The sequence below is a fragment of the Rhinolophus sinicus genome, chromosome 7, assembly GCF_057876585.1.
Source record: "Rhinolophus sinicus isolate RSI-liver-muscle chromosome 7, RSI-T2T, whole genome shotgun sequence".
NCBI classification, from domain to species: Eukaryota; Metazoa; Chordata; class Mammalia; order Chiroptera; family Rhinolophidae; genus Rhinolophus; species Rhinolophus sinicus.
In genome coordinates, this window is record NC_142507.1 from 21,416,712 (window position 1) to 21,442,318 (window position 25,607).

A 25,607-nucleotide genomic window follows, 5' to 3' on the forward strand; every position below is an offset into this window, starting at 1 on the left:
TCAAACCTAAGGGAAGTTTTTATGTGAGAAAAAACACAAACAAAAAAACAAGGATAGATTATAACCTGGATAAATTGTTATCAGAGCCTTTAAGCTCTCTACCAACTAAATCTTAGTGAAATCTGAAAAACAAAAACAAAAACCAATGTTACCTGCAAGATGACTTCTTAAAACAAGGCTGTACCCCTTAATCCAAAGTGTGATGGAAATAATTACTTCAAGGGCCTATCTTAACATGTCTTTGTGGTCAGAGAGGGCAAGAAGTGTCATTCAAATTACAGTAATCCGTTCTTATTTATGTGGTATATATTCCAAGACGCTCAGTGGTTGCCTGAAACTGTGGATAGTACTGAACCTTATATATGCTATGTCTTTTCCTATACAGACATATCTATGACAAAGTTTAATTGATAAATTAAGCACCATGAAAGATTAATAGCAATAACAATAATAAAATACAACAAATAGAACAACATATATAACAAAAAAGTTATGTGAATGTGGGCTCTCTCTCTCTCTCCAGTAATTTTTATATTTTTTTACTCCAAACCTTCTCCTGAATCTCTGTAACCCGCTTACTTGCAGTAGATGACTTGGTGTCATGAATTTTAGGTGATCCCTTGCTGAAGTCTTTGTACAGGCTCAATATTTTCTGGCCCAACATGTTACTGTCAATTGGAATTTGTTTTCTGTTGAGGTCTTCTATCCACAGATTTAATGTCTTTTCCATCTTAACTAAGTATTTATCAAGCACTGTTGCCATAATGTTTGAGGTGCGACAACAAAATTAGCTCTGATTTCTTTTTCCTTCTTCACAATTTCATGGATAGAAGATTCGTTTTTATTGTAGATCTAAACAAACTCAGCATACTCGTTTTCTGTCGCGTCCAGCACAACACGGGCTTGTGAGGGTGCGAGAAGGAGCGGCTTGGGTTAAGTTTTTAAGAAAGAAGCAAACAGAGACTTAATGCAGTTAAATCTCTCCGAAGGCCAGGGGTCTCTCAGTCTCAGAGGACTGGAGCCCAGAATAAGGCTGACTAACGGTTTTTATTGATAGGTATACAAATACAAGAAACTAACATTGTTTCTTACACGGTCTGTGAGACTCATACATCATAGCAGAAAATTCCAATCACCCTTTGTCTGTCAACAGCCAAAACACAAGGTCCCATGATGTCTTCATTAAGGTATGTACCTTCTCAGTGTCAAGTCTCTCATATTGTAACAGTTCCGTTGAGATAAGTGGAGAGAACTGATCTTTATTGTCTTCGTGACTTCACTCACAAACAGGTGCCAGGGAAAAGCCAGAGCCAGCAATGGCTTTTCCCAGGCAGGGGGAAAGGGAGGCAAGGCCCCTTCCCATATTTTTCTAAGGCAACTCATTGGGGGTCCTCACTCAGTTCTGCCTGGCTTAGGTTGTATCTCCTTTGAGATATCTTACCCGTCTTTGGCTGCAAACCATCTTTTGGGGACCAGACAGAGACACATAAGGTGTAAACGCAAGGATGGAACAGAGTCCCAGAAAGGCACAGCCTCACAGACTCTTCTTTCCTTAAGGAAAGACACGGGGGGACAGTTGGCTAGGCTGTTGTGTGACTGCAGTTTTTTCACTTAAGGAAGCACTTAACAGTTTTTCTTTGGCACATCCAAATTGCCAGCATCACTACTTGTGTGCTTTGGAGCCATTATTAAATAAAATAAAGGCAACTTGAACACACGCACTGTGTTGTACCTGAACAGTCGATTTGATAACCCACATGGCTACTAAGTGTCTCTACAACATAGAGACACTGAACAACGGGATGATCCAAGTTGAGGGCTGGATGGAGCAAGATAATTGAGATTTCATCACACCACTCAGAACTGTGGGCAATTTAAAACCTGTGAATTGTTTATTTCTGAAAATTTTCATACAGTATTTTCAGACTACAGTTGACTGTGGATAACTGAAACCAAAGAAAGTGAAATCATGGGTAAAGAGGGAGGACTACTGTAATAACTGAAGTGGGTTTTTTTCCAGCCTATTCTATATGCCAAGTATATAGGAAATTTGGTGGGGACATGGGGGGAGGAGGGAGTAAGTTTTTGCCATTTACATTGTAGGCAAACTACTACTTTGGTTATCTGCAGCTGGAAGGTGCCAATTATTTCAGCTGTGTTTCTTTCCTTTTATGACATATTTCAAAAAATCATTCGGTGCAAAACCAATATATATTGACTAATTATTTGAAGTTTTTCAATTGAGATGTTTTAGACCTTAACTGAGCTCATTTTCCCCTCTTTTACTATTTATTCTTAATAAAGGCATAAAACTTTATGAATAACAACATGATATTAAATAAACATAAATTTATTAAAGAAGGAAAGTTTATGTGTGTTTGTTTAAAGTTAAATAAGTTAAATATTAACTTATAATTTTACCGTTCTGAAACTGACACTTAGAATTGAGATCTGTTGTCTTATAAGGTTTAAGTTGTTTTGTAACTTTTAAAAAGTGATCATATTATTACACTTTCTGTGAGTTTGTATTCTGATAAAATCTTTTTCATGCACATTAGTTGTGGATTGAATTTTTGAAAATAGAAGTAGGTATTTTATATACAGATTCTAGGCTGGCGTTGTAAATGAAACCAAGTTATTTCCATTTGGTTACTCGTTATGTGAGCTTATGAGCACTTTCTTCGGGTGCTTTCTTGGGGGATAAATGCTTCAGTTTCTTTACTTTTTTCAGTTTGGAAATAGTATTTAAGGTAATGCATTTTCGGGCAAAAGAGAAGTAACCAGAACGACCGTTGGTTCCTTTATGCGAGGTAACCCTAGATGGCGCTGTCCCCGAGGGAATTGATTAAAATTGACTACCAAGCTTTTTAAGCCTGTTGTCAGGGGTTGATTTGGTATTTTGTGTTTTCCAGAATTCGGGTAAGAATATTCTCTTCAATTTGTGTTCTTAATGAAGTTCTGCCTTTATGAATAAGAATTTACAATAGAAACAAACGTGGACTTTTTAAATAATGTAACATAATGTAACTCTGAGATGTTGGGTAAAGGTGAAGGACAGAATGGTAACTCTGGCTTCGTGGTACCAGGAACAGACTTGTTTACCTTTTTGTTGTTGTAAATAAACTATATTTTTAGAACAGTTATAGATTTACAGAAAAATTGCAGGGATAGTACAGCAAATTCTCATATGCCTTGCGTCCAGTTGCTCCTATTATTACCCTATTACCATTCCATTAGTATGGTACATTTGTCATAACTAATGAACTAGTACTGATATGTTACTATTAACTAAAAACCCCACTTTATTCAGATTTCTTTCATTTTTACCTAACGTCGTTTTTCTCTTCCAGGATTCCATCCAGATTGCCACATATTATTTAGCTATCAGGTCTCCTTAGGCTTCTCCTGGCTGTGGCACTTTCTCAGACTCTTTGTCTTTGATTAACTTAATGGTTTTGAAAGTTACTGGTTGGGTATATTGTAAGATGCCCCTCCATTGGAATGTGTCTGATGTTTTTCTAATAGTAGACTGGGATTATGGATTTTGGGGAGGAAAACCACAAAGATAGAGTGCCATTTCATCATATCATATTAACACACTATCAACAAAACTAATCACTGTTGATGTTGACTTTTATCACCTGGCTGAGGTAGTGTTTGTCAGGTTTCTTCACTGTCAAGTTACCTTTCCCCCTTTCCATACTGTACTCTTTGGAAGAAAGTTACTGTGCACAGTGAACACTCAAGGAGAGGGGTGTTATGTTTCGCCTCTTTGAAGACAAAGTATGTACATAAATTATTTGGAATTCCTCTGCATGGGAAAATTTTCTCTTCTCCATTTATTTATTTATTGAACTATTTATTTATACCAGTGTGGATTCATGAATATTTATTTCATACTCTGGGTTATAATCCCATACTATTTTATTTATTTTTTTACTCAGATTGTTCCAGCTTTGGCCTTTGGGAGCTCTTTCAGTTGGCTCCTTTGTCACTTTGACATACCTCCATTAATTTTTTTTTTAAAAGAAATTTGTTTACTTTTTAATAGATTTTGTTCAGTCTACAAATACAATTTAGCTCCATTATCCTGTGAACATTCCTCTTTTCCATTATTAAAAGTAATACATAATGATGAAAATTGAAAGATAGATAAAAGCAGAAAGAAAAAAAAGCCCAATTCAATTTTTGTTATTATTTGAGTGTGTTCTCCTGAAGTTTTATTTTTTTTTTGTTTTCATTTTTGTCATACTTTTTTTTTTTAACTTGTATTTATTTAAGTGTGTTTTTCCAGGACCCATCAGCTCTAAGTCAAGTAGTTGTTTTCAATCTAGTTGTGGAGGGTGCAGCTCACAGTGGCTCATGTGGGGATCAAATCGGCAACCTTGTTGTTAAGGGCACCGTGCTCTAACCAACTGAGCTAACCGGCTGCCCCTATTTGTCATATTTTTTGACATTTCTTTAAAAAGAAATAGGTCTAATCATTCTTTGTAAATAATTTTATATTGTGATTATTTATGGACATTTTCCTGGTTTATTACATATATCTCTCTTAAAATTTTCTACATATTTCAATTAACAGTTCTTTTATAATTGACTAAAATTGGCCCATAAATATCTTCAGAGTATTGCATAATTCTGGATGTATAGCAGGTCTTTAATACATACTGACTGAATCAATCAGCTCTTTAGAGTTTCAGTAATTTTGAATTATAGTAATGAAATGAGTACATTTGAGCCTACAAGTTATTTAAGCATTTTTACATTATTTCACATATTTAAGATTTCTAGAAGTTGACTGGCTCCAACAATAGCATCAATATTTTTAAAGGTTTTGATTCATAATGAGACTTTATAAAACTGGAAAAATTGTATGAGGCTAACCCATGGAAAGAAAAAGATATTGTTCAGACTATGCAGATAAGCAAGGTGTCACTGGTTGAGAATCTAAACAAAATGAGCTGATTAATGAAAAATCAGACTTTTCATAGAAATGATTTTTAATTCAGAGCCTGGGTGCTGTCCTTCTCAGCACACCTTCTCATTTCTATGCTGTGACTTGAGGATATTATGCAACTGGTTTAATTCAACTTATTTCAAGGAAGGATAGGGGTGAAGAAGCCATGTCCTGGGAAATATTCCTCACGAAACCTCCCAAGACTCTCGTACGTGAGCCTAATAGTGAGAATTCATAGTTCTTCCTAAGATCTCTACTTAATTACGCTACTGTGCTATCCAAAATGTAAATTAGAAAGTTAACATAGATGCCTGAAAACACCAGCAGCTAGAATCCTACATCTGATAGGAGGTGGTATATTAAAAGAAAGAAAAGAGATTTCTTTTTGTCATTTTTTAAAAACGTTTAAAATGATTTTTCTCTCAAAGGAGAGCCCAGTTTTGCATCACTTGGTGTAATAACATGGGAGTTTCTTTGTGGGGGTTTCACCTTCACATTTTAAACTTTATGCACATTGTTGAATATTGGTTTGGGGATATGTGTATGGAGGGAGTCATCACTCCCAAATTATCTGTGAGGAGCCTGAGGAGTTTTCACTTCTCCCTCTGCCTCGGGCTTATGTCGGCTCCTAGAGAGTGGGCCCTAATTTTCAAATCCACAACCTTTGTCCCAGAAGTTTGTATATATGTGAATTTATTCCTCAAAGGAATCCTTTGTTACGTTATTGATTAGTAAGGGCAAAAATATTTATTCTGGTCAAATCTTTGGAGTGAGAGTTTTAATCTGATTTTTAAGTTTTTCATACTTTTTTTTTCTCTTTATTTTCTACCACAGACTGAGCAAATATTTGGAATATGGTTTGGATATTGTTAAAGCTGTTGATGGATGGGAAGCTGCTAATCAGAAAGATAAATGATAACATAAATCACTGTGGGATGTGTATGTGGGTGATATTTGTGCTAGGTCTTCTTCTTTAGTATGAAATATATTCCAACGAGTCCAGCACCAATTGAGTGGGTAGCACACACCAGACAATCGATAAATCTTAATTGATTGAATAAGTGGATGAATGTCTGGTATTTTCTTGCTATACATTTCTTGCTATACATTTGAGAATAATTTACCTATTTCCTATCCATGAGTTCTGATTTCTTTAGGAACAGGAAATCATTTGCAATGACATCAACAACAAAATAGCATACTCTCTGAGGATTGTGGCAAGGAACACTAGGAAAGTGTTCTGTCTCCTGAAATAATTTTGTGTTAAAGAAAAACATACATGCGTATTCCTTGGAATAATGATATAGTGGAGGATGATCGCTACTGATGATAATTACTACCTCTGTGTGTGTACGTGCGTCTGCACATGATTGTGGTTGAAACACATGTGTTCATCATGTTTTTCCATCATAAGACTCACAAATCACTCTGTGGTTGTTGTCAGTGCACCAGAGCCCCGTCCAGTTGTGATTCTCCCTCTGGTGCTCGCTGATTGCCTCAGGAAGGTGACTGCGGACCAGTGGGGCAGGTACCCCGAGGTACTTGCTCAAGGTGCCTGCAGAGTATTGGAAGCAATGTTGCTCCTCACTTCTGATGTCCCTCCTCCCGTCCCCAACTCTCCTCTCTAGCTTAAAATGATCCTTATTTTAATCCCCCACCCTACAGCTACTTGGAGACCACCCCTTGCACGCACCTCCATGCACTGTATTTCTGTCTCAGTAAACTTGGCTTCACAGCACTTGATCTGTTTGGGCGGTGATTTTGGTGACAGCCTTTCTCACTATGACCAACATAGTCCACTGTAGACAGGGATGCTACATTTTCTCAGTTGATACATAACAGCTCTCAGGCACCTGGAAGAGTAGGTCTTAAGCAAACTAGGGCCCTGAACAGTCGGAATGTCCTTTAGATTGGCCAGGACCAGCAGGTGCAAAGCAGCTGCAGAACGGCCAGTGGGAGTGAACAGGCTTTGATATTAGCTTTAGGGAAATAAGGACATCAGACCTGTGCTCTGCGCAGCTAGTGCAGTTTGATGTCCTCTCCTTGACTCTTTAGCTCATAGTCTCTATTTCCTGAGAGACTAAGTACTATGGATGAATTGCATCCCCCCCAAAATTCACACATTGAAGTCCTAATCCCCAGTAACTCAGAATGTGAGTCAGGGTCTTTACAGAGGTAATTAAGTTAAAATGAGGTTCTGAGAGTGGGCACTAATCTGATATGATGGGCGTCCTTATAAGAAGAGGAAATTTAGACATAGACATGCACAGAGGGAAGACCATGTGAAGACACAGGGAGAAGGCGGCCATCTGCAAGCCAAGGAGAGGCCTTCAGACCAACCAACCGTGCCAACAACTTGATCTTAAACATCTAGCCTCTGGAACTGTGAGAAATAAATTTCTGTTATTTAAGCCACCAGTCTCTTTAACTGTTTGCAATCCTTTCTCTCCCACTACTTCCCAGAAAGAGCTGGGGTTTAGAGAGGGTTTTCTGGGTGCTGGGGATGGCACACCAATGGGGTGGGATTCCTGCCCTTCGGGAGCTTATCCTCCTCTCATGGTAAAACCCTTCTTCGCTGTGGCTGTTTTTTATCCTCTTCCACATTATTGTTACCTTGACACTGTTTGTTTTGTTTTTTTCTGTATTCTGATGCTTGGACATCTGGGGCCGCACTGATCCTGGAGGGATGGTCTCTCCCAGGGTTAGCCAATTGCTAGAGATAGTAAATGACTCGCCTATGAGTGTACCTTTCATATACAAACAAACCAATCCAGAGTCCACACCCCCACCATCTCTTCTATCATCTCTCATACTCAGGGCCACTGTGCCCCTGCCCTGATCACCCCAGGACCAGGTACCAGACAACTAGGGTCTCCCTACAGCCTGCTCACATGATTCATACTAGCCAGTCCTAAGCCTGCTCTCCCTGCCTTGTCTCTCCCATAGGAACCACAATAAAGGTTCTTGCTCACATTTTAAAACACACTGCTGCCCAGCCTCATCCTCTGGACTCTGCGTGGAGACATACCATCTTAGCTCTTCTAGTTTCTGCCTTAACAACCCTCTGTCTTTTTTGCTGGCATGACTCAACTCTTCCTAACTGTAGATTATCCCTATTTTTCTCTTTTCCACAATTTTCTCTTTTATCAGCCATATTTGTACTTTCACTAGTCTGCTGCTTTAATTTGCTACAGATGCTGTAACAAAGTATCACAAACTAGGTGGTTCAAAAAAACAGAAATTGATTGTCTTACTGTTCTGGAGGCTAGACATCCAAGATGAAGGTGTCAGCAGAGTTGGTCCTTTCTGAGGACGGGGAGGGAAGAACTGTCCAGGCTTCTCTCCCTGGCTGATGGATGACTGTCTTCTCCCTGGGTCTCCTCACATAGTCTTTCTTCCCTCTATGTGTGTTCTGTCTCCTCCCATGCTGTTCATTTTGTAAGGGCACCAGTTATACTGGCTTAGGGGCCTACCCATGATGTCATCTTAGCTTAGCTAGTTATATCTGTAACAACAGCCCTATTTCCAAACAAGGTCACGTTCTGCGACACTAGAGGTTAGGACTTCAATATCCCATTTTGGGAGGTCACAATTCAACCCATAACAACTGGCAACTCCAAAATCGAATTCCCTAGTTGAGTTTCTCAGGGTTGGAATTTGAATACTTCAATGAAAATCACAGATTCAGAGGTTGTTTAACACACACACACACACACACACACACACACACACACACGCAGATCTCTGCACTCCAGCCCAAATCTAGAGAAACCCGGTCTCTGTGTGGGGTGTGTGGCCACAGTGTCTTCCACAGCAGGCCCAGGCATCGTTTGGGAGCTTATGTTTCCTCCAATGGGAGAGCCATACTAGCTTCTCATTGGTTTTCCTGTCCAGCCATAATGAAATACTACTGCATTTATTCCTCATAACAACCCTGTGAGGTGAGTACTGTTCTCACCCGCACTGTGTGGCTGAGCACAGTAAGCAAGGCTGGGGTCAGAAGCCAGACAATGAGGCTCTGCAGTCCATGGCAGGGCTCTGTGCTGTGCTTCTTCAGGTGAGACGCTCAAATGTGCGGTGCTGCCACCAGCATGGACTAGTGAAGTCCACACCCTTCACCTGGAACCCACATTTTCTCCAAGAGGTGGCCTCTTCCTAGAACCTGTACATCTAGTGGGTCTCAAAGAGTGGCCCAAAGGCCAGGAACAGGGAGGTCAACTGCCATTCTCTGGTCCTTCCCTGCACCTACACCCCAGAACCAGACATCGGGGAGTGATCTGTTGTGACAGCCTTCCAGGGGATTCTGATGCATACTCCAGTTTGAGAAAGGCGGCCCTAATTCTGCCGGTCTGGGGGGCTCTGTCCTTCGATGCTCCTCTCATTTCTCTGCCCTGGCTTCCTGACTTGCTTCTCCTTGCTGCATCGTTTTCTCTGAAGCTTCTCTCTGCAGTCTCCTTTTGGGTTTCCAGCACCCTGTGACCCTTCAAAGCCAATGCCTAATGTCACTTCTTTATGAAGACTTGTTTCTTTTTTTTTCCCCTGCCCCCCACCCCCAACTCCAGTTCAAGTCATTGTTCTCAGTCTAGTTGTGTAGGACGCAGCTCACTGGCCCATGTGGGAATCGAAATGGCAACCTCAGTGGTGTTAGCAGCACAGCGTTCCAACCATCTGAGCCACCAGGCCACCCGAACACTTGGTTCTTTACTTCCCTGCCTGTTCTTGTAATCAGCATTGTGATCTCTCCTTAGAAATATCCTCACATTTTGTACCTATTTTTTCCCTTATAATACTTTTCTTAATCTACTTATATCATCAGTGGATTTGTCCCCTTGAAGCAGGCAATTTGAGATGAAATGCCCATATCCTGCACACATCTACTAGAGTTCCTGTATTCCAGTAAGAGTTTAATAAAGCATTGTATTGAATGACTACTATTAACCCTCAGAACACCTTATTTAAAGCACATTGACAAAAAAGAGATTAGGAATGATGACCTACTTTGAAAAAAATCTTACAAAGAAGGTCTCAAAACATAATTCTTTGACAGAGCAAATGTTTTTAAATGATTTATCTCTCTCATCAAAACATCTGTCCTGTGACTGCCACAGACTTACCTAGACTTCCTCATTTGACATACTCCCACCTCAAAGTGACTTTTCCAGGGTAATGAAGATTTGAGAATCTGCTATTAAGCATTCAAAATTGAATATAATGCTCCCACGTGGAATCACTTTCATGTTATGAAAGAGCATCTCTTTTTGTTTGTGGCCTTTTTTGAGCTCTTAACGTAGATTACTACATTATACTGCATTCCTTAACTATTTTAACAACCACAGCACACTGGTAGCTCTTGTGGTCAGTTAATACCACTAGGTATTTTTCCAAACTTGATCTGCTAAGTGTCAGACTTCTCTGTGATATGAGATTATATTAATGACAATGTTGTTTTAAAGAGACACGTTAATATTTAGCATCTAGGGACATGCCCGCATAATATGGGTTTTGAGAACAACAATCCCAAATGTCCTCCATTTGAATCAGATACACCACTGATACTAAAAGGTCTTGCACATTCTTCAAGCTCTCTGGGGACAGATCCATCCCCTTATCCATAATTCCAAAGTCCAAAAAAAAAAACTCCAAAAATTATTTTAGAGCTCATTTGGAGGCAAAATCTGACCTGAAGCTATTTATAGTCTAATTCATCTCATTTAGTATGAGTTCAGGCATTTTTCTGCAGAAATGTTTTATTTGATTAAAGGTTTCTTCTCCAGTGTTCACTGAGGTTTTGTGAGTAAATATTCAGTATATTCACTGTATTAACCTTTTAAGTAAAACACACACACACACACACACACACACACACACACACACGATCAAAAACACATCTGACCCTAAGGATAGCAGATGAGGGATTAAATATTTGTTGTCCAGCTCAGCATAGGGTAATAAACAAAATTCAGATGATTTTCTTGCTTTGTGACATGGCCCCTACTTTTGGTGCTGTAAATAAAGCCATCTTTGATTCTAGAAGTTCTGAGTTGACATTGCACATTGGACAATCCAGATTATTTCTGATTAATACCTTCCCAAAGACCTAGAGATGAAGGCCACCAAAACTGACCCTATCATTTCCACATGTAAGGAATATACATACCCCCGATTACACAGTGGCCATCTTGGGAATCCTATGACATTTTTGCCACTCAATTCTATTTGAAGTATTTAGATTCACAAGAACATAAGAAATTAAATTGAAAGGCTTTTCTTTTACACATCTATCAGATTAGAACTTTTTGGGATAAAATTTTATCAGTTTAATACATCTTCATGTTATGAAATGGAGCATAAATGTTATCAAAGCATTTTATTCAAAAGTGTAGTATGTGTAACTTGTGTTTTTTTAAAATGTGAGTGGTGAGTTGAATTCTTGCATGACTTTTATTCTAAAAATAAAATTACCTAGAAGAAATTTCCCCTCACATCTGTGTGGACTCCAGTAGAGCATTTTGTAAGTAATTCCTTTGCCCACTTAGCATACCCAACTAAGAAGTCAGAGAGATTCCATTAAAAGATATTTCATTTGCTTTATTTCACACAGAAGTAACATGAAAAAAAGCTCATCTATTCCCTCTGTGGCCTTAAATGCACCTGATTTCTCAGTTGTGAAATACTGGTAGTACCAACCATACCTTTAAGACTTGTTATGTAAATTAGAGGTAATTTTTATAATGTGCCAAAGCACAAAAGAGAGCACTGAGAAAATGGTGGGTGTGTGAGTATCTTTGTGTATTTACAATCACTATTTCCATCAGGAAGAATGGCAACACTAGTCTTCACTTAATCTAATAACCTCAGGTAGTCTAAAGGTAGGAGACAGTGAACTGGAGTCTCCATTCAACCAGGCAGAAGTAGAAAATTACGTTAATCAGGGGAAAAGTGGGTGGGGTGATCTCATCTGACAGTGCCCTTGGCTGAGAATACAAGAAACCGCCTGGTGGTGGAATGTGGCAGGTAAATCATAATGGCTGAAGGGATGAGCTACAGGATGAACATTTGTTTTAATTCAGTTGAACTTAGCAGGTGCTGGTGTTTCAGTACTGAGTACCTTTTAGCAGCTACTGCCCCATGTAGTTTGTTGGAGAAAAGGGGAAGATAAAGGGAAAGCTATTACCACAGGCAAAATTGGAAATGAGTTTATACTTACATCTCAGTGCCCTTGACCTATCCTGCTGTGTAAGTAAATAAACATGGTCCCTCGTTCTATTGACCTCTTATAAATTCTTGGACAGAGGTCAAAGCTTCTGAGATGTAGTACCTCCCCTAAAAGAAAGCCTGGGAAGCATGCTTTTCAGTGGGATTCTGGCAGAATAGAATAGAATAGAATAGAATAGAATAGAATAGAATAGAATAGAATAGAATAGAATAGAATAGAATAGAATAGAATAGAATAGAATAGAATAGAGGATAAGCATGCTTGGAGAGGCTACAGAGGCACCAAGTGTCCCCTTCTACTGAAAACACCAGTGTCAAGTCTATGAGTTTCACTTTAGGTTCAGTGAGCTTCTTGTTCATCAGAAAGGAAAAAACGTTTTCTCCTTTTTCCTCCTCTACCCCTCCCTTGGGAAACCAAATCATCTGAGGAAAGAGAAGGCTGGCATTGTTTTGAGAAGATAACTTTGCGAAAGGGGTCAAAGCAGAGGAGTGGCCTAAGAATACATTATATTCACCAGGGAAGCTTTTCAAGTACAGTGACATTCATCCTTCACTGCAGAGCAGTGGAGTCAGATCTCAGGGAGTAGCCATTCAATTTTCAAGTTCTCAATAATGACCTGGGATGTGGTGATCTAAGCCATTCTGCACATCACTGGAGACCCCAAGATTATACAAAAATCTCCTCAGCCCCTCATTTTGCCATGAGAAGGCTGGAATCCTACGGCCCAGGGAGGAGACTGTGCTTGCTGTCCCCTGAGTACTATGTGGCTGGAGCACATGCAGAAAGTAAGTGATGTGGCCTGATCTGATGGAGACACGTAGGGGAAAGGACCACATACTTGACTGAGAGGGAATGCAGAATGAAAAATGGCAAAAGGAAGCAGACTTGAGAGAAGAAAAACAAGGTGAAGACAAATTTAGTAATTTTCTAGAGACTTTTTTTTCCTCTGGGGATTCTTTTACACCTTCTCTTTACGTAACATGTTGGATCATATGTGTGATTCTGAAAAAAAAAAACATGAACAGGTGGGTGTACATAGAAAACTTACCACTGTGAATCAGTGACTAGCTGTAGAGACATTAAATGATGATAGTATTCTATCTTTGTGAACATGGCACTTGCAAACTGAGAATTTTAGAATATTTTTAAAGGGACTTTTTTTTTTTAATCACAGGAAAAGAAGATAAAATTTAGGGAAAAGCAGAATATTTTATCCCTTCCACTAGGCACCCAATGCCTAGCCAACACATACAAAATGAAATTTTAGTGGCGCGTGCTAAGCCTATTTGAAAACAAATCTTATTTGACCCCCATGAGGGATGTTCAGGCATCCAGGCTATGAATTCCTCAGTTCTCCAATCTGAAAATGCCAGTTGAGGGAGGTAGAATTTGTACAAATCTTTTAAATCATGTAATTATATGGAATCACCTTTCATTTTCCCAACTGGAACTCATTTTTATGTTGACGATAGTTGGAAATGTTAAACACAGTGAGAAGCTTGAGATGTTATTGGGCTAGATGTATTAAAATAAAATCAAAAAAATAGAAATATTAGGTATATACATGACAGCATAAGTGAAAGATGATGTGACATAGCATTTTCCATTCAAAGTTTACAGTAGAAAAGTTTAGCAAGCCAAACCTCCTGTGTCCCAGTGGCTCATTAGAACCTCCTCAGTCACTTATTTTCCTTCATATCCTGTATAAATAGTCTCACATACATCTTACACCACTTAGAAAAGATTGCTGAATTACAAAAAAGCTCCCAAATATGGTGTTACTTTGAGTACAACTAAAATTAATATTTGATCATTAAAATAACATTCAAGTCATTTGAAGCAATGAAGAAAATGCTTATGTTTTATAAGGTCCTATGAGGTTCTGCAGAAATTAGAATCTTATCTTTCTTCCAAACTACATTGTCAACAAAAGTCTATATATAAGAAATTGTGGAACTGAAACGCTGGACAGTTTAAAAATTGTCCTTTTTAAGGTGGAGTGGTTTCTGAGGCTCCCTTTCCTGGGAGGTCTGGGCAAGGCTCGGCGTCAGTGGGTTCACGCCGCTGAACACAGCAGCTTTGCATGACTCACAAGTGACACTTCTACAAGGAAGAGACCAAAAAAGCGTGGCTGCTTTATGTCTCAGGGTTCTGAGCAGTCTCCATGGAAGGAAAATGTTTAACAGTCTCAGATTTTAGGGGGAGGGGTGATTACTGAAATATGAGAAAGACATTTTTAAGTTTCTGACTTCACCTGCAAAATCTAACAGGTTGGATTAGTAATTTTTAAACAAATAAGCCAAAGCACAGAGAAAATACAAAGAAGTGCCGCAATAGGCTTCTGGTTATTTTACTTTTATAAATGAGTTTAGTTCTGCTACTGTTTGGTAATTATAAAAATGGCCTCTGAACCTTTGAGTCACACATCCAATTGTAAACAAGAGGCCAAAGTGGGTGCATTTTGGACAGAAAAGGTGTTTCCTTCTCAGAGGGCTGTATTCAGATGTTGGTCTAGAAAGCAAGATGGCCAGCTGGGAGCAGGCCAAGTGGCAGAGCTGTGGGCCTCAGCCTATGAGAAGAGATACTTTTCGATGTAGAGTGTTTCTTCCTGAGTAATTTAGCCTCATTTCGGGAAGCAGGGACAGCAGATGGTCTTAGCACATGAAAACTACTGCGACCAATGATTGTTATTGCTTCTTTTTTAATGAGGCAGCAGTCCCTGCAAATGGCTACGAGTCTTCTTGTGCTCTAAGGCTGCTGCTGGTACTGGCCTTCCGTGGCAGTGTAGAAATCATCCAGGACACTCTGCAAATAATCAAACGTTGGCCTCTCTTCTGCCTTTTCTTTCCAGCACATTTTCATGATGTCATAGAGCTCATCTGGGCAGTTCTCCATGCGGGGCATCCTGTAGCCCTGTGACAGCGCGGTCATCACATCGGCGTTAGTTCTCCCTAAAACAACAAAAAAAACCCCGTACCATTTAGAACCCTGGCTGAAAAGCATTGCAGTGATCTTTTTGCTATCCACATCCTGCATTACTACTGAAGCAAGTTCTAAAGGTTGCTATGGTCTGAATCCTGTCCCCCACAAATTCATGTGTTGAGATCCTAGCCTCCAGGCCCTCAGAACATTGACTGTATTTAGAGATAAAGCCTTTCAAGAGGTCATCAAGTTAAAATAAGGCCTATACGGTGGGCCCAACCCAGTATGACAGTGTCCTTATAAGACGACATGAAGACACAGAGACACCGGAGACCCATGTGCAGAGGAAAGGCTGTGTGAGGACACAGTGAGAAGATGGCCATCTATCTATAAGCCAAGGAGAAGCCTCAGAAGAAACCAAATCTGCCAACACCCTGATCTCAGACTCTTGGCCTCCAAAATCGAGAAAATAAATTTCCGTTGTTTGAGCCACTCAGTCTGTGGCATTTTGTTATGGAAGCCCTAGAAAACTGATATGAAGGCAAAGGAAATTTCTGTAAACAACTAAATAATATAAATTTTAATATGAAGGGGATCAAGACAAAATTTAGTTTGCCAAAGGGTAAACAGGCAAATGTGGTAAGTAGAAGACAAAGGAAGTTCTCTTTCATAACAAAAGGATATTGGACTTGACTGACCTTTTGAATGAACTACTCAAGCCCAGTCCTAACCCTTAATCTCAATTTCTTTTATAGTATTTTTTTTCAGCTTCTACTTGTAATACATCTACCAAAAAATCATTTGCACATACATTTATTTATCTCATACCAATATTTTTTAAAATATCAGCTTGTTATTGTAAGTTTATTTAAAGAACTCAGGATCCTTAAATCAACTAGATCAACTGATTATATCACTAAATTGTCCCAGTGTTCAGCACAGACCAGAGTCAAAGCTCACACTGCTTCTGGAATGTGCGTTTTCTCAACACTCTGTAAGGGAACTAGGGTTTTCACAATTCTTACTGAGCAATGTGAGAGGATTGAAAATGGACCATAGCTTTTAATATGGTCAAATGTCTCAGGGTAGCTTAGAAGATGAACTTTGACCTTTGTTACTGAAATAGCTTTAAGGGGAAAAAACCGATCATTTGAATAACATATTCTTCCATAAGTAAAATGGGATAGAGAAATGTGCCCATGTAGGATTTTAGCAGCACCTCCGCATCTGTATGTTTTGCCTATTTTGCGTATACATTTTTCTGCTGAGATATGGACTCCTTTACAGAGGAACTATATTTCATGCAGAATATTTTCATGTAGAATTTGTACCCTATTTGGCATATGAGGAGCTCCATTCATCACAACCTATTTCCTTTCCATAGCCATAGATTTTACCACTAGTGTTCAACGGAAAGATTCTGAAAGGTAGCAGAAGCTCTAGGAAAAATATCTTTTACTAGATTTGGAACAGAACCTTCTTTCGAATTTATTTTCTAAGCAGTGTTTTTCAAATTACACGCCACCACCCATTTGAGATCAACAAATTCATTTTTTAGGGAACTACCAGTATTTTAAAAAGTTGTAACAATAAAAAAAATCAGAATGTACATAGTAAAAGTAAGTGTGGTTTTGTGAAACTTTTGCTTTATATTTGGAGTGGGTTTCTGTATATTTCTTACCATGGGTCATGATCAGTGACCTCTGAACTCTGCCCTTAACTAATCTTTCTTCTTCTAAGGACACAGTAACTAAAGGGCCCTGCCTGGATTTAAACTCCTGAAAGAAGACATGATTGTTTCTGTCTTGGAAGTGCCCTTGGTTTTGAAATCGAAAGATCTGAGCCAACTTTGTAACTGTTAAGATCTCTTGAAAGTTGTTTACATGGTAAATTAATTTTGCTCAAGTCTATTTCTGAAATGGCATCTTCAAATATTTGTGTAACTGGAGTGTTCTAACTGGAAGATTTCATTTGATTCTCATGGCCTGAGGCCAAGGCGCTCATTTGCATCACTTTCTTTATTTGGGGTTCTGGTCTCTGTAAATTTTGTGGCTTTGGCATTGCCCTGGCTCTTGGAACTAGCCAAGCTCACTTGGATAAATTTCAGAAGAAATCTCTGCGTATCCTTCTATACAAGGGTTGTGTGACTGTCTGGGATCCTGGTGAGAGGACTAATATCCAGGACCATAAAAACAGCAGCTGGATTGGCAAACTTTGTTAGGAATATCTTTTTTACTTCCTTCCTGGGGAACCCCCAATTGCATAAAAAGTCAGAATGTTCCCACAGAAGACAAATCTTTCCAAGGTCCCCTGGCTCTATTGCAGACTTTTCTTCCTTGTTCTTTTATGTTCTCCTAATGCTGAAGAACACTCTCAATGATCCAGATAAAGGCCGCATGCTCCACCCTGCTTGGGGAATTTTATTCGATAAGAGGAATAAAAAGAAGGAACTCTGAAGTCTATCGTTTAATGTACCAGTAAACCAATGAACAAAGTAAGGCCACTAAATGACAAATCTTATGGAAGAAAGAAAGAAAGTGGGAAAGAGACCCCAACCAGACCCTAAGATTAAACCTGATATTTGGTAATTGGTCTGTTGTTAGGTTAAAGACAGCAAACACCCATTGGCTGGTGATCTTACAAGGTAAGCACTTTAATATTCCATCCTTCATTCTCTCAACAAGCATTGTTTGAATACTTACTATGGGTCATTAGGTAGCACTAAGCTCTGAGACATACAAAGGGGATTACGACAGACTTGTCCTCAAGAGGCACACTTTAGCACAGTGGGGATGATGCCCCCAGGAGAAGGAGGTGGGTGAGCAGGAAGTGAGATCTGGTGTGGGTAGGAATTAGCAGAGACTAAAATTTGGTGAAGGAGCAGAGAAAGGAGAAAAATGAAGTACAGCAGAGATTAGAAAGGAATAGGGGGGTTCTTGACAAGAGATGGGAGCCCAGTAGCTCCAGGAACCATGACAGTCTTTTTAAAGACCAAAGGGCCCTCGATGTGTATGTGAGAGAAGAAGTACCAGCTACCATGGGACCACAGTCTCCCACCCAATAATACTTTCAAAAGGGCAAATTTGTTTTTTCTGAGCACTACTTGTGACCAAGATGAGCATTTGCTGCAGGATGAGTTTCCTGGTTCCGATTCACATATAGCACTAAGATGTTACATATATGTGGTAAGACACAGCTAGAAAAGTCATAATGCTTCAGAAAAACTTTGTCATTTTCAAACCTCCTTTCTCTTTGTAAGAGCAAAGCAAAACAAAACCCCAACCACAAAGATCCCCTCTAATTCCTTCAGAAAATTCATATAATAAGATTACTACAGTTGTGCTTTTAAGATAGTGAAGTAAGGACTTTTTGCCCCATCTCCTTTTTTCCTCTAATGCATCCCCAAACAAAAACAGAACAAGAAACAGAAACTTAAACTCTATCTTTGATGAAACCATGCGACACCTGTCAGCCAGAGGCAGAAGTGGTCTGAGCCAAGAGGAGGAACGTGAAACCACAGTGCCTGCAAGAAAGGGACAGGCAAGATGTTTCATCCCACCAATTCCACCTGGGGAGGTTCCACATAGAGTTACCACACATGCAAAGGAAGGGGTGAGGTCGGTGGCTGCAGCCAGGACTGTACCTAGAGCCTGCCTGGCAGGTGCCCCAGGTTAACGCTGTAGAAACTGAAGGAGAGAAGCTCTACGTTCAGGAACGCCAGGCCCAGTGGAGGTGGGGTAAAGTGTGGGATGGAAGACGGGAATATGGGGAGTGAGAAGAAAGGCTAAACATGAAAAAGTGATACACTTCTGACATGTGTCACAACATGGGTGAACCCTGGAGACATTATGCTGAGTGAAATAAGCCAGACACAAAAGGACAAATATGGAAGGTAAGATTCCACTTATGGGAGGTATCTAAAGTAGTCAAATTCACAGGGACAGAAAGTAAAACAGAAGTTACCAGGGGCTGGGGGTTGGGTGAATTGGGAGTTATTGTTTAATGGGTACAGAGTTTCAGTTTGGGAAGATGAAAAAGTTATGGAGATGGATGGTGGTGATGGCTGCACAACACTGCGAATGTGCTCAATGCCACTGAACCATACACTTAAAAGTGGCTAAGATGGTAAATTTTATTCTACGTATATTTTATCACAATAATAATATACCAAAAAAGAAAAGACACCGATGCACCCTCCCCAGTGAGCTTCCAGAATGCTGACAGCCAGGCTTGTACCCCACAGGCAAGGCCTGGAAGATTCTCTTCTGAAGGAGCTGAATGGTCCCAGGGAACAAGCCTAAAGATACTGCGGACCTGTGAGGGTGCTGACAAGTAAGTGTGGTGGTCCACAGGTGCAAGGTAAGCCTAAGGGCAGTACAGAAGGACAGAATGACAGAGACAGAAGAGTAGACACGAAACTCAGACAATCACTCCAGGAGGTCTGCCGTCTTACCAGCAAGTGACTCAGAAAGAGAACAGAAAATGGAGAGGAGGAAATTTTCGAAGAGGCAATCTAGTATGAAAATTTCCCAGAATTTATGACTATAAGTTTCCAAATAGAAAAGACAAAACAAGTACCCAACACAACATAAAAATGATGAAAGCACCACACGAAGTACACTGGCATGAAATTTCAGGAATAAAGCAAGATCTTGAGTTCTTCCACGAGGAAATGAGATCCTAGACAGAGGACAGATTCAGAAGCCATCAGCCTTTGGCCTAGCCACTTCAGAAGGTGGACTCAGTGGAAGGATTTGTTTACAATGCTAGGCGAAAGTGTTTTCTGTTTTAGCATTCATAACATAAGCAAAGTTGATAAAGTGTACTTATCGAGCTACTTAATTTTATTTAGGTTATGAGTCTCTCAAGAAAAAGTCCTATTTGGGAATGTATTCTGTCTTCCAAATAGAAATTAGAAGCAGAATACTAACTTCGATGTCTCAAATTGTAATGAGGACAAACTCCAAAGCCATGCACAGCAACAACAGGGATAAACTACCTTTACTTATTCAGTGCTCACTCAACAAGGAGAACAAGAAAATACTTGAAGAAAATAATTTGAGTCTATGGGGGCTAAAAAATGTTAAAATGCAACAAAAATTTGTTGAAATGGACCAACAGTAATTGAAGACCAATGATTTTTGAGATTTGCCTGAAGTATAATTAATAAGTACAAAGGCTTTTTCTAGAAAGCATGCTACAAAAAAGTATTTTCCTGAATTATATTCTGATGTGCACAGAAGTTCATGGTATTAGAAGTGTCTGCTCAAAGTATCTATTCCAATGAGTAGGACTGCAAACGGAAAATGACACTCCTATACTATACTCCCATACACATAGAGACTATTAGATTCTTAATAAGTACTTTTTATTGACAAAATTGTATAATTTATTCCCATATTCCCAGAAGATTGTTCTATGGCAGCTGGAGAATAGGGGTGAAAGGCACATCTTTTACCATATACCACTTTGTATCTCTTGAATTTAGAAACACATGACCATATTCTTATTTAATAATAAGTAAAATCAGGGGGAAAACTTTACTTAAGAAATAATAGTATGAGTATCATAATTAGATCTATGGGCAGCACATAGCACCGATGTCTTTGAGGAGCATCAGCAAGCATGAGGGTAGAGAGGCAATTTTTCATCAGAAGCCTTTTTGCATTTCTTGATTTTTTCATGTGCATATATTAGTTAGACATATATTAAAATATTTAATGAAAACATAATTGTAAAAAATTAGAAACTTCAGAAATTTATGAAGAAGAAAATTAATATAATCTATGATCTCATTGCCCAAGGATAGTAACGTTTTGATATACGGTATTACACTTTTTAGTTTCTTTTTCCTATAAAAATAAGTGTCCACTTTATATGGGGCTTTCTTATTTCTTTTTTTCCCCTCCTTTATTTTATTCCCTTTCTATTTTGCAAAGCTAGGCATATAACTTCTAAACCATTAAAAAAAAAAAAAAAAACAATTTAACATGCCCAGCCCTTTTCCAGGTAAAGAAAATATTCTCAGATAACGCAGTGGTCAGTGGGGTCTCTCCCATGAGCACTTTTATAACAGTGATGGAAATGGCATATTTTGGCAGTGTTCACCAATTTCTATGCTATCTCTGAATCGAGTTTTCTGAGATTTTAGTAAACAGGATTGTTTGATCTGTTCATATTTCTTAATGCTAGAGGCCCTCATAACACACAACTCTTGTGACTGGAAAACCTCTTCAATCCAGAACTCCCAAAGGTATGTCACATCCTGAGTCCTTACAAAGGACAAGCTAACTGGGGAATAGACCAGTCAATGCTTTCTGGTTGGTCCCATTGTTTTGTGTGTGTGTGTGTGTGTGTGTGTGTGTGTGTGTGTGTGTGTGTGTGTGTGATTCTCATCATTTTTGTACTGGTTCTTTTATATTTTTTATGATTTTCACCCCAAATATTTTCAGATATTTGGGCTTTGAGTACAGTGGGCAAGAGTAAAAGATCCTGGGAGGCACCCGGGCACAGGGTTCAGAAGCAGCTCTGTCAGGAGCTAGTGACATAGTTCTGAACAAGAGTCTCCTTTTCTGAGCCTCAGAGGCTTGTCTGTCTGTCACAGTGGAACATGTCATGTATATCACACAACATCATTTCATGAGGTGATATGTTTATTTGATCAGGTATCAGATTATATGTACAATCTAAGTACATAATCTTTCTCCAGAGATAGATATAGATGCAGATTATTGATATAGATATATAATGTCAGACATCAGGGCTGATCTAGAAATTTTTTCCCTACTTTACAGTAGTGTTATTCATTAACTCAGAGTCTAGAGCAGAGTGGCAGTCAGAATGTGAAATGTCGGCACAAAGGGGATTTCATGGGAGAGTCAGCCCACTGTACAGGCACCACCTGAAGGCTCCCCGCTCCCAGCTGGCCCCTCACTCCCAGCTCTGTGGTTCACCCCCAAATGGCAGTGAGGGTGATCAGCAGGAAGACCACATCAGCACTTTGCCCAAAAGCCTCCCATGGCTTCCATCTCACGCAGAGTAAAATGCAAAGCTCTCCCGTGGCCTCTAGGGCCCTACCATCCACTCCACCCCAACTCCAAGGCTGCCTCTACCTCTCTCACCACCCACTTTCTCATCCATAGCATGGAGCTGATCTAACGATTAAATGGCCTAGGAGTGTCATTCATTCAGCCAGTTCTCACTGAAGCCCAAACCACGTGGCCTCTTGCTCCTGTTTGGGGTCCCATGCACTGGCTGTTTCCCCTGTGGGACACTCAGCCCCCAGACAACCCCACGGCTCCCTTGCTCATGTCACATCACAGAGTCCCTCACTGTATACAACCAGCAGCCCTCCCCCCCACCCCGACCCTGCTAATCCCTAAACCACTTCACGCACTCTCCATAGTGTACTTTATCTGACAGACTGTCGTCTATTTGCCATCAGTCTCTCCCTACCAGAATATTAGCTCTCAAGGGCAGGAGCTGTGACTGCTGCATCCGGGCACTTTCAGAGTACCTTGCATTCTCAGATATTTTTTGAATGAGGGAATGATTTAAGCATTAAAGATGTAATTTTAAGTTCACCTTATCAATCAATGTTGTTAAAAGGCAAACATTAATAAGAATGTGAAGGCTTTGGGGAAATCCCTCTCCTGCACATTCCAGCATAGACCGTGGAAAAAGGGAGGACTGACAGGATCTGGCTCCAAGAGCTTCCGGGGTTGGAATCTGGAAATACTGAACGCTGTTCTCACACCCAGTAAGCGATCTTTCACTGATAAACAGAGGTGGTTACTTCTTGAAGAAGCAGACACTCTAAAATACTTTATACAAGCCTCTGTTTCAGAACAAACCAAAAAGCATTGTAAATCTCCATTTGTATGAGTGTGTCCTCAAGTTCATGGCTTAGCAGCAACACCTGTGTCTAACCCTTTAATCCACCCTCAGATCTGCAACACGCTGCCAGGCACCTTCTAGGCATGAAGTAAGAAGTGTAATTAATTAGTGAAGAAAACGAATATGCACACAATCAAATAAGAAGGCAGAAAGTGTCTAAGTATATTTTAGAACACTTTCTACTAAAGATAGTCAAAATCAAGTTCTAGCACAAAGGGCTTATTACTCGTAGCTTTTGGATAAGTTTTGTTTGTTTGTTTTTTAATGCCTCATGTCTTTGGCTTTTTTCTCATATATACCATTTGAATGGAAATAGGTAAGTAAAGGATACCTGGGTAGGGAATTTTCCCATAGGTGACGATTTCATACAGGAGAATTCCGAAGGACCACACATCAGACTTAATAGTGAAACATCCAAAGTTGATTGCTTCTGGAGCTGTCCACTTAATGGGGAATTTAGCACCTAAGGAAGAAGACACAGGAGTCTTATTTTGACCTCTGAGCTGAAACAAAAAAGTCATGGGCAGGTGACCCTCACAGTTCCCTTATTTTTGAGAAAATGTTAATTTCGAATAGGTAACATACACACATAGTACAAAATAGAGATGGTACAAAATGTTATACTTAAAATGCCTGCTTCCCTCCTGTTTCCCTTTTGGGCATTGCCCCCTGTTAAGAAGCAAAGTTTTTTGTGTCTTCTACTATATATCTTAACTAGCCCACTTTAAGCACATGACACAGGATATAAAGGCATTTATTCTTGTTCATTTCTTAACACCAGCCTCTAAAGTATATAAATATATACAGGTGGTGCCAAAGAAATGTATACAAATAGATACTTTGGTCAATGTTGCTCAAGCAGTAGTTCGACCGTAATCAGAAGTGTCTGGATGTTGATGGTAGCCACTTTGAGCACCTCTTGTAATTGCACAAGTCAAACATGACCTGTATTTATCTTTTCTTATCGGTATGTATTGAGTATTACAATTTTTAAAACAAAATTTTATTGGGGAATATCGGGTGAACAGTGTGTTTTTCCAGGACCCATTAGCTCCATGTCAAGTCGTTTTCAATCTAGTTGTGGGCGGCGCAGCTCAGCTCCAATTCAAGTGGTTGTTTTCAATCTAGTTGTGGAGGGTGCAGCTCACTGGCCCATGTGGGGATCAAACAGGCAACTCTGGTGTTATAAGCACTGTGCTCTAACCACTGAGCTAACTGGCCGCCCACCAGTGGCTCAGCTCCAAGTTCAAGCTATTGTTTCTCACTAGCCCATGTGGGAATCGCAGTGGTAACCTTGGTGTTATGAGCACTGTGCTCTAACCACCAAACCAACCGGCCGCCAAGTATTAAAATTTTAACAGTTTTCCTTTCTTAAGTTGTGTGTACATTTTTTTGGCACCCTCTGTATATATCTTTAGGGCTAAGATTTTCTCTAGTGAACCCATACTATGTTCCTATGGAATATAAATACCTCTTGATGTGTACATTCTTGTGGATAAATCTCTTTAAGCCCATACCAATAGGAACTTCAGCTGCTACTCCAAACTTCAACGTCTCATGCTTTCATTTGATAGGACCAAACATTACTACACGTTTAGGAATTGGGTAGGTTGTTGATCTATCTGCCCAGAATGATCTGGTGATGATACTAGGTTTCTTATGAGGAGCTGGTGTGACTAAGAAACACCTAACCACTGGGTCACACGAGAGGCAAACCTGGCCCGAGGAACCCCAGGGTCACTTTGAGGAAAGCAGGGACTCAGGCACAGACTGTCACTCCTACAGCCTGGAAAGGCTAGGGGTTTCCACCAACCACTTAAAAATCTTTAAAACATATTTGCCTTCATTATGTCTTTGTTTTAGAATTTTTTGGAATGTCAGATCAAAATTGGGAATCCAAATAAGAACAATAAGAACAGCAGAAAGCCTGGTGGAGCCGCTATTGGGGGTATGTGTGTGTGGGGGGGTGACTGGAGGGGCACTTACTGTCACACATTCTGGCATTAAACCTCCTGTCCCCCAGCCAGAGAGGCAACAGCGACAGGGGCAGGGCAGGGCCCTAGTTGGGGGCTCCCCCCCTCCCCCCGTCAGCATAGCCCGGTTGGGGTTTGAATCCAGGTTCTGCTGATTCCAGCTGGGTGTGACCCTGGCAAGTCACTTACTGTCTTTGTGCCTTCTGGGCACCTTCATCTGTAAAATGAGGAAATAACAGAACCTCTCCCAGGTTGTTTTCAGGGTTAAGTGGGTTTCTCTGCATGCTCAGCACAGTGTAAATACCAATGAAAGGTAAATAGCATTACTGTTGCCCTGAGCTGCTTACTGTTTAATCCCAGAGCCCAAGTTCTCTACGCCAAGCCACCTATATCGTGTCAAAACCGGTATTTTTGTGAGACTCGAGGCTTATCAAATGCAACAAAACTAGTAGAATAAATTCTAGTTAATGTACTTAAAAAATTTTTTTAAAATTTGTTTTAAATATTAGTTTCAGGTGTAAGGCTCATGTACTTTGATGCTAGGTCTCCTGGGTTTGAATCCTGGCTCTACCACTTACTATGGGACCTCCAAAGCTGCCAAACCTCTCCTTTTCATCTATAAGGTAGGAATAATAATTGTCAC

The 25,607-nt window shown here is 39.9% G+C and overlaps 1 protein-coding gene across 2 annotated transcripts in view; it reads right to left on the bottom strand.

The window, feature by feature from the left end:
• Nucleotides 1-11,524: 11,524 nt before the first annotated feature.
• Nucleotides 11,525-25,607, bottom strand: part of LYN (LYN proto-oncogene, Src family tyrosine kinase) — a 116,030-nt gene continuing 101,947 nt past the window's right edge. For both annotated transcript variants that reach the window (XM_019711059.3, XM_019711060.3), the window contains exons 12-13: nt 23,323-23,454; nt 11,525-15,124 (exon numbers count right to left, since the gene is read on the bottom strand). In XM_019711059.3, coding sequence (XP_019566618.3) covers nt 14,922-15,124; nt 23,323-23,454 — 335 coding nt within the window. In that variant the 3' untranslated portion in view covers nt 11,525-14,921. The remainder of the gene's footprint in view (nt 15,125-23,322; nt 23,455-25,607) is intronic.